The sequence below is a fragment of the Diabrotica virgifera genome, chromosome 7 (assembly GCF_917563875.1).
Source record: "Diabrotica virgifera virgifera chromosome 7, PGI_DIABVI_V3a".
Lineage (NCBI taxonomy): Eukaryota > Metazoa > Arthropoda > Insecta > Coleoptera > Chrysomelidae > Diabrotica > Diabrotica virgifera.
In genome coordinates, this window is record NC_065449.1 from 248770456 (window position 1) to 248784163 (window position 13708).

At 34.3% G+C, this 13708-nt stretch overlaps 1 protein-coding gene across 3 annotated transcripts in view; it reads left to right on the forward strand.

Annotated features, from left to right (window-relative positions):
• Positions 1-10690, forward strand: part of LOC114325242 (glycosyltransferase-like domain-containing protein 1) — a 33811-nt gene extending 23121 nt beyond the window's left edge. For 2 of the 3 annotated variants that reach the window (XM_028273244.2, XM_028273243.2), the window contains exons 2-4: positions 1822-2110; positions 9120-9596; positions 10357-10690. In XM_028273244.2, coding sequence (XP_028129045.2) covers positions 1822-2110; positions 9120-9596; positions 10357-10594 — 1004 coding nt within the window. In that variant the 3' untranslated portion in view covers positions 10595-10690. The remainder of the gene's footprint in view (positions 1-1821; positions 2111-9119; positions 9597-10356) is intronic. The other variant, XM_028273245.2, reaches the window with a different exon arrangement.
• Positions 10691-13708: the final 3018 nt, after the last annotated feature.

The following is a 13708-nucleotide window of genomic DNA, read 5'->3' on the forward strand; positions in this document are numbered from 1 at the left end:
AATATGAAAATTTATATATGATTTACATTTTTAGGTACACTTTGAACCATATTAAAAAAGAAGCCTCATCTCGATAAAAAGTGCCTTATCAAAAAATACAGAAGCAAAAAAGTTTTAAAAATACTGTGTTTAACTAATGGTACCGCAGTAATACTTTAGTTGGAACGTACACAAACATTTGGTGGGTTTAAAGATACAAAACCCCCATAATTTTTTTATGTTACCATATTAAAAAAGAAGCCGCATCTCGATAAAAACTGCCTTATCGAAAAAATACTAAGAGGCAAAAAAGTTTTGAAAATGTTAAATTTAACTAATGGTACCACAATAATAATTTCATTGTTACGTACACAAAAGTTCGGGGGGGGGGTTTAAGGGAACAAAACCCCATAAAATTTTTAGGGGGTGCACAAATTTCACTATAATTTTTCTTCAAGATGTTCCTGCCATAAGAATGCCACATGTCCATTTTCAATAAAAAATCTCTAATAGTTTTCGATATATTCGAGAAACTCAATTTTCATTTTGTAACTTCACAAGGGCTGTAACTTTTTTTATGTGCATATTTGTACTAAGGTAAGTTAGGTTCATTCGAACTATTTTTGGTCCCAGAATATGTGATTTAATTTATGACCTGTATTTTTGTTACACCCTGTATATGAGGCCACTATAGAACACAAGGGGTGTAAGTGAAATTTTTTAGGAAATTGGGTTAAATAACAAACTGAACCCCCAAATACATAGAAAACATGGTGGCTTCAAACTTTCTACATAAACTAACAACATGATCAAAAATAATATTATGTCTTTGAAAACATGCTAACTAGTACCTATGTACCTAGATTTTTAAATTTATCCAGCTCCTTCTTTTCCATCTTTTCAGTATTCGTTTTTTGTCTTTTCTCAGCTGCCTATACTCTTCATCTATTTGTCTCATTCTTTGTCCTTGGAGTCTTATATATACTTAATTTTTTCATCTGGTTCTATGTAGAACGATATTTATTATTGGTTTGTGTATTAGGAGATTGACAACTTGGTTTTGTTTCTTAGCAGATGTTGCTATGACACGCCAGCCATTGAGCCATTTCGTTCGTTGCAATCCGGGATGGCACACGTCGAAATATCCTAGTTCAATCAGAGAGAAGAGGATATGTGTCTACTGATGAAGGGCAAAAAAGCCCCGAAACCGGTATAGACTCTTCCTGCACTCTCTGATTGAACTAGAACATAATGCTGCTGCATTTTCGGATTGCAGTGAAATTTAAAATGTTTATACATTTTTAATACTTAATTGTTTCTTTGATATTAATTATAATTATTGCTATTAAGAGCGTAGGCGCAAAATTTCTTCCAATGCTTTTTAAATGCATTAAATTTTTCGAATCCGGAAGAAACTGATAAATATTTCTGAAAAATGTAGACGCAGAATGAAAGATTACATTATTACCGAGGTCCGAAAGTCCCTGATAACTTCTATAATGTTTATTTTAATAAGTTACAGTGGTGAAAAAAAAAGAGAAAATTGAGTGTGATTTTTAATTTCAAATATCTCATTCAAAAGAAACTTTTTGTTTATTCTAAGAGACTTTCGGCCCTCGGTAATAATAATGTAATCTTTCATCCTGCTTTTAAATTTTTCAAAAGTATTTATTAGTTTTTTGAGGATTAGGGATTTATTAGTTTTTTGAGGAAAAAACTAAATGCATTTAAAAAGCATTGGTTCGAAATTTTGCGCGTACGCTTTAAGGGTTTTTAGATCTGATTTACATTCAAGCATTGTTTCGACTTTTGAAAACAAGTTATGAAAATAATTTTAAAAAGGTTTTCAGACTGAAAACATCAACTATTGCCTGGTTACTCTACCTTCCAAGAAATGGCATTGGAGAGCTAGGTGTGGAGCATTACAGCTGTATGAAAAAATACCCAAAATCACTAGCCAGACAACATTATTTGCCAGTTCAGTATTAAATTTATCTGAATTAATAGGCATTAGGCCTGATTTAAGCCCTCTTAAGAAAATTATATATTTCCATGAAAATCAGTTGATTTATCCTGTTCAAGAGATCAAATCTAGGGATGTTCAATATGCCTATAATCAAATAACAACTTGGTAAGTTTTCTACAGGGTGGGACATTAGTGCGACGAAGAATTCCCTATACCTAATTGCTTTAATTTGTGAGTTATTCGTGATTATTTGAGTCAAACATTAATTGCAACAACAATTAGGTTAACTTTTATTAGATTGGCCATGAAACTATTAAATCAAAAATAATTTTTAGAAAAAAAAATTAAAGCACTCATGGGAGTGCCGACAGAAGTGAAAACTTCTTATAGTATATAAATTACAAGCTCAATGCTTTTCCACATCCAAAAAGAAGTGCTATACCTATATTATATAAGCGTTGCGTACGTTCTATGCTATTTATGTACACATACACATAATATACAGGGTTTTTTTTTTTTTATTATCTCCCTTTATTGACAATCAGATATAAAACAAACATCTATAAGTCAATTTGTTGGTCTTACATTAAATTAAATTATTGTAAATGTGGTGACGTGGAGAGGTAAACATCCAGCGATGTTTCCTCAGTTACCTCTTAGGTCGGAGGGCCAGCTTCTTCTTAGTCTTCTATTGTGGACAGGTTGCAGTAGTGGATGAAGTAGTGGATTAGGATGGTCTTCTAGTTTGTTGTGGTGTTTTCTGTTGTTTTCTCGGATGACTTCGGTTACATATGGAATTTTTAGATCTGTGTGTAGAGTTTGGTTTGATACATACCATGGTGCATTAACTATTGCTCGAAGTATCTTGGATTGCGCTCTCTGGATAATCACAGTATTGGATTTGCTAGCACAGCCCCACAGTTCAATGCCATAAGTCCAGATTGGCTTTATCACTGCTTTATATATTAGCAATTTGTTTTCTATTGAAAGATGGGAATTTCTTCCAATGAGCCAGTAAAGTTCTTTGGTTTTTAGGTCAAGTTGCATTCTTTTCTTTGTTATATGGTGTTTCCAGTTGAGTTTATTGTCAAAGTGTAGCCCTAGATATTTGACTTGATTACTTTGTGGTATTTTTATTTGATTGATGGTTACTGGTGGGCAGGTTCCAGTCCGGAGAGTGAATGTTATATGGGATGATTTTGTTTCGTTTACCTTAAACTTCCACTTCTTCAGCCATATTTCAAGTGAGTTTAGATGCTCTTGGAGATTTTGTGTTGCTGCAATAGGATCGTCATGCTTGGCAAAAATAGCAGTGTCGTCTGCAAATGTCCCGATGGTTGTTTTATCATTTGTAGGCAAGTCATATGTATATAGTATGTACAATAATGGTCCTAGTATGCTCCCTTGTGGTACGCCAGAGTGAATAGGCTTGTATTCCGAGACTTCTTCATTAACTTTTACTTTAAACTGCCGTTCGTGTAGGTAGGCTCTCAGTAGGTTGTAGTAACTTGCTGGAAGAATTCTTTTTATTTTGCATAACAAGCCTGGATGCCAGACTTTGTCAAAAGCCTGACTGATGTCTATAAAGGCTGCTGTGCAGTACTGCTGATTTTCAAGTGACTGGTTAATGGCGTTGACTATGCGATGGCATTGTTGTATCGTTGAATGGCTTTGTCGAAATCCGAACTGATGATCTGGGATCCAATTTTGTGGATTTATTTCTGCATTTATTCTGTTTAGGATAAGTCTTTCAAGCAACTTGGAGATTGTTGGTAATAAGCTGATAGGCCTATATGATGAGACATCTAGAGGGTTTTTGCCAGGCTTTGGTATCATAATTATTTGTCCAATTTTGAGTGCTTTGGGCCAGTAGTCACATCTAAGTATTGCATTGAATATGTGCAGTAGTTTAACTATGCCCTTTTTGGGTATTTCTTTTAACATTTTTGCGGTTATCAGATCTTCGCCTGGTGCCTTCTTTGGGTTTAGGGTGGCAATTACGTCTCTAATTTCTTTTGGAGTAAATAGTTTTATTCGGTCCTGTATCTGTAGTGGTTCTTCTAATATTTGGTTCGCTTCTGGTACTTGGTCGTCATTTAGTGGAGTAAAAACTTCTGCTAAATACTCGGCAAATAGGTCAGCCTTTTCTTTATCACTTTTTGCCCATGGTCCTGGTGGTGTTGAATTTTTACGTATTGGAGGTAATGCTGTTATTGGCTTTCTCTTACTTTTTATGGGCTTCCATATAGAGTTGTCTTGTCTTGAAAGATTGGTGATATAATTCGTAAATGACTCATTTTTGACTTCTTGCAGCTTTGATTTTAATTTGTTGCTGATGCGATTGTATCTTGTTCTGCTGTCTGGTGTGTGTGTTCGTTGCCATGCAGATCTGGCCTTTCTTTTTTCAGCTACCAGTTTTTTTATTTCTAAAGGTATATTACTTATGTTTCTGTTGGGACTACTTTGTGGGGTAGCTGATTTAGCTGCATACTGTAGTATGTTTATAAATTTGTTATAGTCCTCTTCTATTTCTTCCGGTTTTTTCAGCCTCGTTGTTATTTCGATAGTATCGTGAATTATTTGTCGGTAAGTGTCCCAGTTTGTTTTATTGTTGTGCAGGTGGAGTTTTGGTTTTTTAGTGATAACTGTTGTACTTACCGTTGCTATTATTGGGCTATGGTCAGTAGTTAGGTCATAGCTTGGTGTTATATCTGTATAAGTTATACCGATACCGTTTGTTATGAAGAAGTCCAATAAATCTGGTTTTTTGTTGGGATCGGTCGGCCAGTATGTTGGTGTTCCCGTTGAGATAAATGAGTAATTCTTATTTTGTATAACATGTGCCAGTTCTCTGCCTTTTGTTGTTATAAGTCGTGACCCCCACAAGGTATGCTTGCTGTTGTAATCTCCCCCAGCAATGAATTTTGGTCCTAAAGTTTGGAAAAATTCTTCATAGTGTTCTCGTTTTAGATTATGGCGAGGAGGGCAGTACACAGCTGTTACGTTGACATTATATGGAAGTGCTTCAACGCTTACTGTCGTTGCTTGTATGTGTTCTTCTTTGTACTTCAGTAGTTCATGATGTTTAATATTTTCTTTGATGAGTATTGCTGTACCTCCGTGGGCTGTGCCGTCAGGATGCTCAGTATGATATAGTTTATATTTAGGTATGTTAAAATAAGTTCTGTTTGTGAAGTGTGTTTCACTAATTAAAAATATGTCAATTTTATTTATGTCTAGAAATATTTTCACTTCTTCTGTATGGCTTGGAAGGCCGTTGGCATTCCATTGGGCTATTCGAAGAAACTTAGCCATTTATTTCATTTTGTTCATAAGCATGGTAAGCATGTTGAGGACCATGCTATTTTGTTGGATTAGTTGGTTGAATAGATTCTTGAATTCTTCCAAAAACTTGTTTAACACAGTGGTTGTATCTTCTGTTTGGTTGCGTTTAGTTACTTCAGCATAGCTCATGCCCTGGGGCAGTGGATTGGATAGTTGTTGTGTGTTTCTTGTGTATATATCATTTGTGTAGATTGCTGATGGGTTTTGATGCTCTCCATTGTTTTTATTGCTTCCTTTAGTAAGTTTCTTATAGTGATCACATCCCTTGTAATTGGCTGGGTGGCCTCCATTGCATAACGCACATATGGCTGGCGTCTCCTTTGACTTTTTGCACGTGGTGGTATTGTGTGAGCCTCCGCATTTTACACAGACGTATGGTTTATTACAATATGATTTGGAATGTCCATATTGTTGGCATCTCATGCACTGTATTATACTGTTTTTTTGAGTTCGTGGAGGTTCTATGTGTACTACTCTGTTCTGTAGGCCTGTTATATTATAGACATCTTTGTTGTTTTGCGCGGGTTCTAAATCTACAAAGAAGAGATTAAGTGGTTCTTTGGTTTTTTGTTGTTTTACATTAACTATGTTTCTCACTTTGTGCCCTTTCCTTATGCATTCCTTATTTCCTTAATGCATTCCTTAAAATTATCTTCCACTGTCACCCGATATAAATTATTATACAGGGTGTAACAAAAATACAGGTCATAAATTAAATCACATATTCTGGGACCAAAAATAGTTCGAATGAACCTAACTTACCTTAGTACAAATATGCACATAAAAAAAGTTACAGCCCTTTGAAGTTACCAAATGTAAATCGATTTTTTCCAATATATCGAAAACTATTAGAGATTTTTTATTAAAAATGGACATATGGCATTATTATGGCAGGAATATCTTAAAGAAAATTTATAGTGAAATTTGTGCACCCCATAAAAATTTTATGGGGGTTTTGATCCCTTAAACCCTCCCAAACTTTTGTGTACGTTCCAATTCAACTATTATTGTGGTACCGTTAGTTAAATTCAATATTTTTAAAACTTTTTTGGCTCTTAGTATTTTTTAGATAAGTTAGTTTTTATCGAGTTGCGGCTTCTTTTTTAATATATTTACATAAAAATTTTATGGGGGTTTTATTCCTTTAAACCCCCTAAATGGTTGTGTACGTTCCAATTAAACTATTACTGCGATACCATTAGTTAAACACAGTATTTTTAAAACTTTTTTGCTTCTTTGTATTTTTTCGATAAGGCACCTTTTATCGAGATGTGGCTTCTTTTTTAATGTGGTTCAAAATATACCGAAAAATATAACTCATAAATAGATTTTCCTATTATTACCAAGTCTCCATAATCGTATTAACCATATACAAATATGTGGTGGATTTGTCAAATATTCAAAATATCTCGATAAAAACTGACTTTTCGAAAAAGTACTAAGAGGCAAAAAAGTTTTAAAACATTGTGTTTACCTAATGGTACTACAATAATAATTAAATTGGAACGTACATAAAGTTTGGGGGGGTTTAAAGGAACAAAACCCCCATAAAACTTTTATGGGGTTTCTAAATTTCACTATAATTTTTTCTTAAGATACTGCTGCCATGAGAATACTACATATCCATTTTTAATAAAAAATCTCTAATAGTTTTCGATATATTGGAAAAAATCGATTTTCATTTTGTAACTTCAAAGGGCTGTAACTTTTTTTATGTACACATTTGTACTAAGGTAAGTTAGGTTCAATCGAACTATTTTTGGTCTCAGAATATGTGATTAAATTTATGACCTGTATTTTCGTTACACCCTGTATATTATGTACGTACGAAATTTATTTCGGCAAAGTGATGACGGTGGCAAACTCAATACTTTTTTCTTTCTAAAAAGTGCACAACGTCCCTACAGAAGTTTTCACTTTAAAAATTTATTTCGTCAAACAATGACGGTCGCTATTTTAATACTTTTTCCCCATCTAAAAAGTGGACAACGTCCCTAAGAAGTTTTCATTTGAAAAATTTATTTTTCTCCGAAGCGATGACGGTCCCTAATACAACACTTATTCCCCATCTAAAAAGTGTATAACGTCCCTAAAAAAGTTTTCGCTTCAAAAATTTATTTCGTCGAAGCAATGACGGTCGTGATGACAGTCGATAATTCAATACTTTTTCTCCATCTAAAAAGGGCACAACGTACCTAAAGAAGTTTTCACTTCAAAAATTTATTTCGTCGAAGCAATAACGGTCGCTAATTCAACACTTTTTCTCCATCTAAAAAGTGTATAACGTCCCTAAAAAAGGTTTCGCTTTAATGTATTTCGTCGAAGCAATGACGGTCGCGATGGCGGTCGATAATTCAATATTTTTCTCCATCTAAAAAGGGCACCACATCTATAAAAATTTCACTTCAAAAATTTATTTCGTGGAAACAATGACGGTCGCTAATTTAATACTCTTTTCCCATCGAAAAAGTGCAAAACGCCCCTAAAGAAGTTTTCACTTCAAAAATTTATTTCGCCGAAGCGATGACGGTCGCTAATGCAACACTTTTTCCCCATCTTAAAAGTGCACAACGTCCCTAAAAAAGTTTTCACTTCAAAAATTTATTTCGTCGAACAAATACCGGTCGCTAATTTAATAATTTTTCCCCATCTAAAAACTGCACAACGTCCCTAAAGAACTTTTCACTTCAAAAATTTATTTCGCTGAAGTGATGACGGTCGCTAATTCAAGACTTTTTCCCATCTAAAAAGTGCACAACGTCGTTATAGAAGTATTCACGTCAAAAATGCATTTCGTAGAAGCAATGACGGTCGCGATGACGGTCGCTAATTCAATACTTTTTCCCTATCTAAAAAGACCAAAACGTCCCTAAAGAAGTGTTCACTTCACACATTATTTCGTCGAAGCGCTAATTCAATATTTTTGCCTATCTAAAAAGTGCACAACGTCGCTAAAGAAGTTTTCACTTCAACAATTTATTTCGCAGAAGCAATGGCGGTCGCTAATACAACACTTTTCCCCATCTAAAAAGTGCACAACGTCCCTAAAAAAGTTTTCACTTCAAAAATTTATTTCGCCAAGGCGATGACGGTCGCTAATTCAATACTTTTTCCCCATCTAAAAAATGCACAACGTCCCTAACGAAGTTTTCACTTCAATAATATTAGTATGTATTATTATACGTACATTATAATAATACACGTAGAAAATTTATTTCGTCGAAGCGATGACGGTCGTGATGAGGTCGTGAAATCAATATTTTTTCCGCATCCCAAAATAGATTTTACATTTATTTTAAATTTAAATACTTTTATACAATTTATGTATACATACTCATAATATAGATACGTACAAAATTTATTTCGCCGAAGAGATGACGGTCGCGAAATAAATCATTTTTCCCCATCCTAAAATAGGTTTTACATTTATTTTAAATTTAAATGCCTCTACACAATGTATATATACACATACACATAATATATAGCATAAGCGATGACGGTCGCCAATTCGATGCTTTTTCCCCTATCCAAAAATCGCACAACGTCCCTAAAGATGAAGGTCGCGAATTCAATGCTTTTTCCCCTATCCAAAAATCGCACAACGTCCCTAAAGAAGTTTTCACTTCAAAAATTCATAATAATCTAAACTGATCCTTAATTTTTTAATATCGGATGAGATATCAAAACATATATAAGTAGTTAAGATTGTTGGTGTTTAATTTTTTCCGAATATCATACAACAAATGAGTAATTGGCCTACCTCGCAGTAATGCCTCACCCTGTATGTATTTTTTGTAGCAAGGAAGTCAAAAACATTTTTTATTTTTAGTCTAGCAGCAGATATCGTACTCTTCAATTCTGAATTCAACATGAGCTCGTTTCTTAACAACATAAACAGAATACTGAAATGTCTTCCTGATCATAGGCCAAAATCGATTAAAGACAAAATAGCGTTAAAAAGTAGAGTGTTGTATTTTCCAATTTCGTTTCCCATGCGATCAATTAAAGAGAAATCAATGGCTGTGCTTCATATAGTGTGGCCACATCGATGGGAGTTTGATAAAGGCCCAAATGACTTCTTCGAAGTTCTATTCAGATTGAAGCTTGAGAACATTTCATTCCAAGTGTCTGTTCTTGGAGAAATGTATTCTGAAGTGCCTGAAATCTTCGAGAAAGCAAAACAGGTGTTATCAGAGAATATTGTACAATTTGGGTATGTAGATAGTAAAGAAAGTTATTACGATGTTCTGTCATCAGCGCATGTTGCAGTTTCCACAGCAAAACATGAATTTTTTGGAGTATCTATGTAAGTAATGAAATTTTTAGATATTTTGTTGAGATAATATTGAATTTTTTAAATTAATTTATATTTTTATGGAAATCCTACAGTAGAATGTGTATAATTTGAAAACTTATAGTTCAAATAAGTGGAGCTAGTCAAATACAACCATAATTCAAAGAAGCCAATCGAAAATAATAAACACTGGTTTGGACATGTAGAACTTTTCAGAGTAGCGGTATATAGAGTAAAGGTATATAGTGATGATGATATCCAACCTCAGATTGGGAGACGGCTCTTAAAGAAAAAGAAGAAAGACCTAAAGAGATTTGGGATAATGCGGTTGGGAAGAAAATCTATAGAAGTAGCTAAAATCGATATTATTACAAAAATTAATATTAAAATTAAACTCACCAGGCTTCCAGGTTGAAACGCGTCATTTTTCTCCTCGCCGAGCTTTCGACGTCCTCTCTGATGTCTTCTTCATGGTTTACAGGTTACTGCAGTAGTGAAAAGTGCAGTCTAGAGATCTGGGACTCAGAAGACTGAAATATAATAGAAAATAATATAAAAACGAAAATTACTCAGGTACGGACATATGCGAAGAATGGACGAGACAAGAATACCACTGAGAATTTGGAAATGGAATCCAAATAGACAGAGGAAAAGATGACATTACAATTTGACAAACTTTAACATACCGTATTTAAATTTCGCTTACTTGGATTATATTTGCACTGTTTTATTTTTCCTATTTGTCCATATTCTTCCTTTACACATGTTTTAGGTTGGAAGCTACTTACTGTGGTTGTTTTCCGTTAGTACCAAACTCATTAGTATATCCGGAGATATATCCTCAACAGTGCCTGTATAAAAACAATGAGGATTTATACAAACAGCTGAAGAAACTTTGCCTGGACCCAAGTCTTTCTGTTAAATTAAGACAGGATTGTGAAATCGACATAGAAAAATATTCTGATACACGATCGATTCCTAAATATTTAGAAATAATTAAAGGTTCTTGACAGCTTTTATGATAAAATATGTCATTAATATTACAATTACTAAAAGTGTAGATATTTGAAAGTAAGTTGTTAAATATATGTATAATTTTCCTATAACCTATATGAATTCATTATCCAATTAATCCAAGCCTAATTACTGCTTCAAAAACTAGGAGGAAGTAACTCACCCGATCAATCTAGCAACCCCAACCAATCTAGCAATACCAAACTTCAAGAGCACCCTAAAACCGCTTACACACAATAATTAAAGTTAACCTTTAACTACCCGCGCATCAAGTTATAACATAACTACATGCGTGACGTAGGTACTTTATACACTACAAGAAAATACACTTAAAAACAGCGGATTTGTTTTTTTTTTTTTGAAAAAATACACTTAGTTCTTTGTTATAAACCTTATAGGTCTGGATCCCGCGTATGAAAAAAAAATTGATTAATAGTAAGCTGAAAATTTGTTAATAGCTTAAGGGTGTCTAGTCGGATAAACTTTGATATATGGGAACACTGGGACAGGGGCAGTTTTAATTGTGGAACAGGTTAAAAATTTGGAACGGTCACACCACGAAAACGGCTCATTTATTTTGTCCGACAGAACAGACCTGAAATCTCCGAACAGAGATTAAACTCTCATGCAAAAATCAGACTGCTATTTATCACCTGTCATAATTCCTGTCATTTGACATATTCTACATGTTCCACTCATTAAAACGACCATTTGGTGATAAATAGCAGCCTGATTTTTGCATGAGAGTTTAATCTCTGTTCGAAGAGTTTAAGTCTGTTCTGTCGAACAAAATAAATGTGCCGTTTTCGTGGTGTGACCGTTCCAAATTTTTAACCTGTTCCACAATTAAAACTGCCCCTGTTCCAGTGTTCCCATATATCAAAGCTTTTCTGACTAGACACCCTTAAGCTATTAACCAATTTTCAGCTTGCTATTAATCAACTTTTTTTTCATACGCGGGATCCAGACCTATTATTCGGCATCAGCGAATACTTGGCGTTCCTTCTCAGTAAGAAAATTGGGATTTTTAACTGGAATCTGATTCCATGATAAATAAAATTACTAATAATTTTTTTTGAAATGTGATTTTTTACATGAGAAAAATTATTGTTTATAAAGAAAACTATATTTTGTGCCATAATGACTAAAAAACAAGTGAAATATGTACTTATATTACTACTTATATTACTATACTCGTGGCGTATATTGTCCACCACCGGAAACAACAAATAATAAACTGTAAATTACGATCTTCCCAGAATGCCAATTATAATTAAACTAAAACCAATTGTAAAGCACATTCCAGTGATAGGTTAGATAGATAAACAAGGTTAAAAATTAAATTTTTAAATATATTTGCAGTAGAATTCTTATATCTGGCGTACAAAATACGCCAGCGCGTGTAGTTAAAGGTTAAGAAAGACCTCTTCTTAAGGTGCCTTCTCCATTACTGAAGGTTGGCTATAACTACAGCAAATTGCTCTCAATCTTGAGCTGTTCTTAGTATCGAATGTGTGTCCATGCCTGTCCAGTCTCTTATGTTCTTCAGCCAGGAGAATTTTCTTCTTCCTTCCACTTTACCTTCCAAAAAATTTGTACCTTTCTTCTCTGTAAATATGTCCTAGATAACTCGTTTTTCTGTTTTTTTACAATATTTAGGAGTTCTCTCTCAGTCCCCATTCTTCTCATCAGCACCTCGTTGTTTTTCACGTGCTCTGTCCAAGAGATCTTCAGCATCCTTCGAAAAACCCATATCTCAAAGGCCTAATACTTGTAATTCCAAGAGTCCATATTTCCACCCCGTATAGCAATATGGAATAAATGAATGTTTTTACGAATTTTAAAACCAGGGAAAGCTAACGATTTACCAAAAGACTATCGTCTAATTGCACTTCTAAGTAGGGTTACAAACTTAGAATGTTATATAATAGAATTATATAAAAGAATGCTATATAATAGAATTACCCAAACAATCTCTCACTCTTTGACCATCACCCTTAGTGGAGTATTGGGCGCATCTGCGTTTCTTGGCCGGTGGTGTATGACGGCTAGTGACCAGCTCAGCGCCTAGCCAAACAATACTCCAACATATACCTGTGGAACAAGCAGTATTTCGACCATACCGCAGCTGTACAGACCAAGTCCTTACACTGATTAACTATGTAGAAACGGTCTTTTAAAAACAACTAAAAATATCTACTGTTTTCATTGATTTACCAGACAATGTGAGCAATGCCATGCAGAAAGGTCACTGATGTCATTAATGCTGTGCTATGCAACATAAGTTTCTAAGTCATCATGGGCGATAAGACTAGTACCCAAATTAAACTGAACAATGGCCTCCCGCAAGGATCTGTGCTGGTCCCCTACTCTTTAGCCTTTATATAACAGACATGCCCGAAAAATCGGCTGGTATAACTTCACCCAAACCAAGACAGGAAAAGACCAACATTATTAAAATCGAGCTGCATAATTGTTTTGAAAATTCGATTAGTTAATTTTATGTTATCTGATTTGGTTTCTTGATTTTTTAAAAATTTTTGAAGAACCAGCAACGCTGCGTTCAATTTGGTCAAGATTCCTTTTCTGTGCCACTATTTTCCGTTGTCCCTTAATGGAAACTGATGCAAATAATAATAACAATGTGCCTATGTACTAATTGGTGTAACGATACTTAACAACAATAATCTACGTACTAAATTTACTAAAAAGATTGCCAAGTACAGAGATCTGTACTTAGAGAAATTCAAATAAGAAGACAATGGAGAATGCAAAGTACCCAGACAATACTAATATCATGTCTACTACTGGAGTCATTTCGAAGAACCTCTAAAATATAAAAAAGCTGGATCTAAATGAACATCTTCATATAACCATGCAGAAAGCTGTACTACTCTCGACGGTCAGATGTGTACGAAAATTTCTGGGAGATACTCCAGCATACCAAGTCACGTAGGGCTCGATAACACGGAAAGAGTCCCACCAGATCTCAATCCTTTTGATACCTTAGGTATCTGGGATGAGTTAATTTCCCCTTAAAGGGAGGGAGAGCCGTATGACTAAATCTGGCTGTGCCTATTTGTTTCATAATCCGATTGATCCAGTTATTA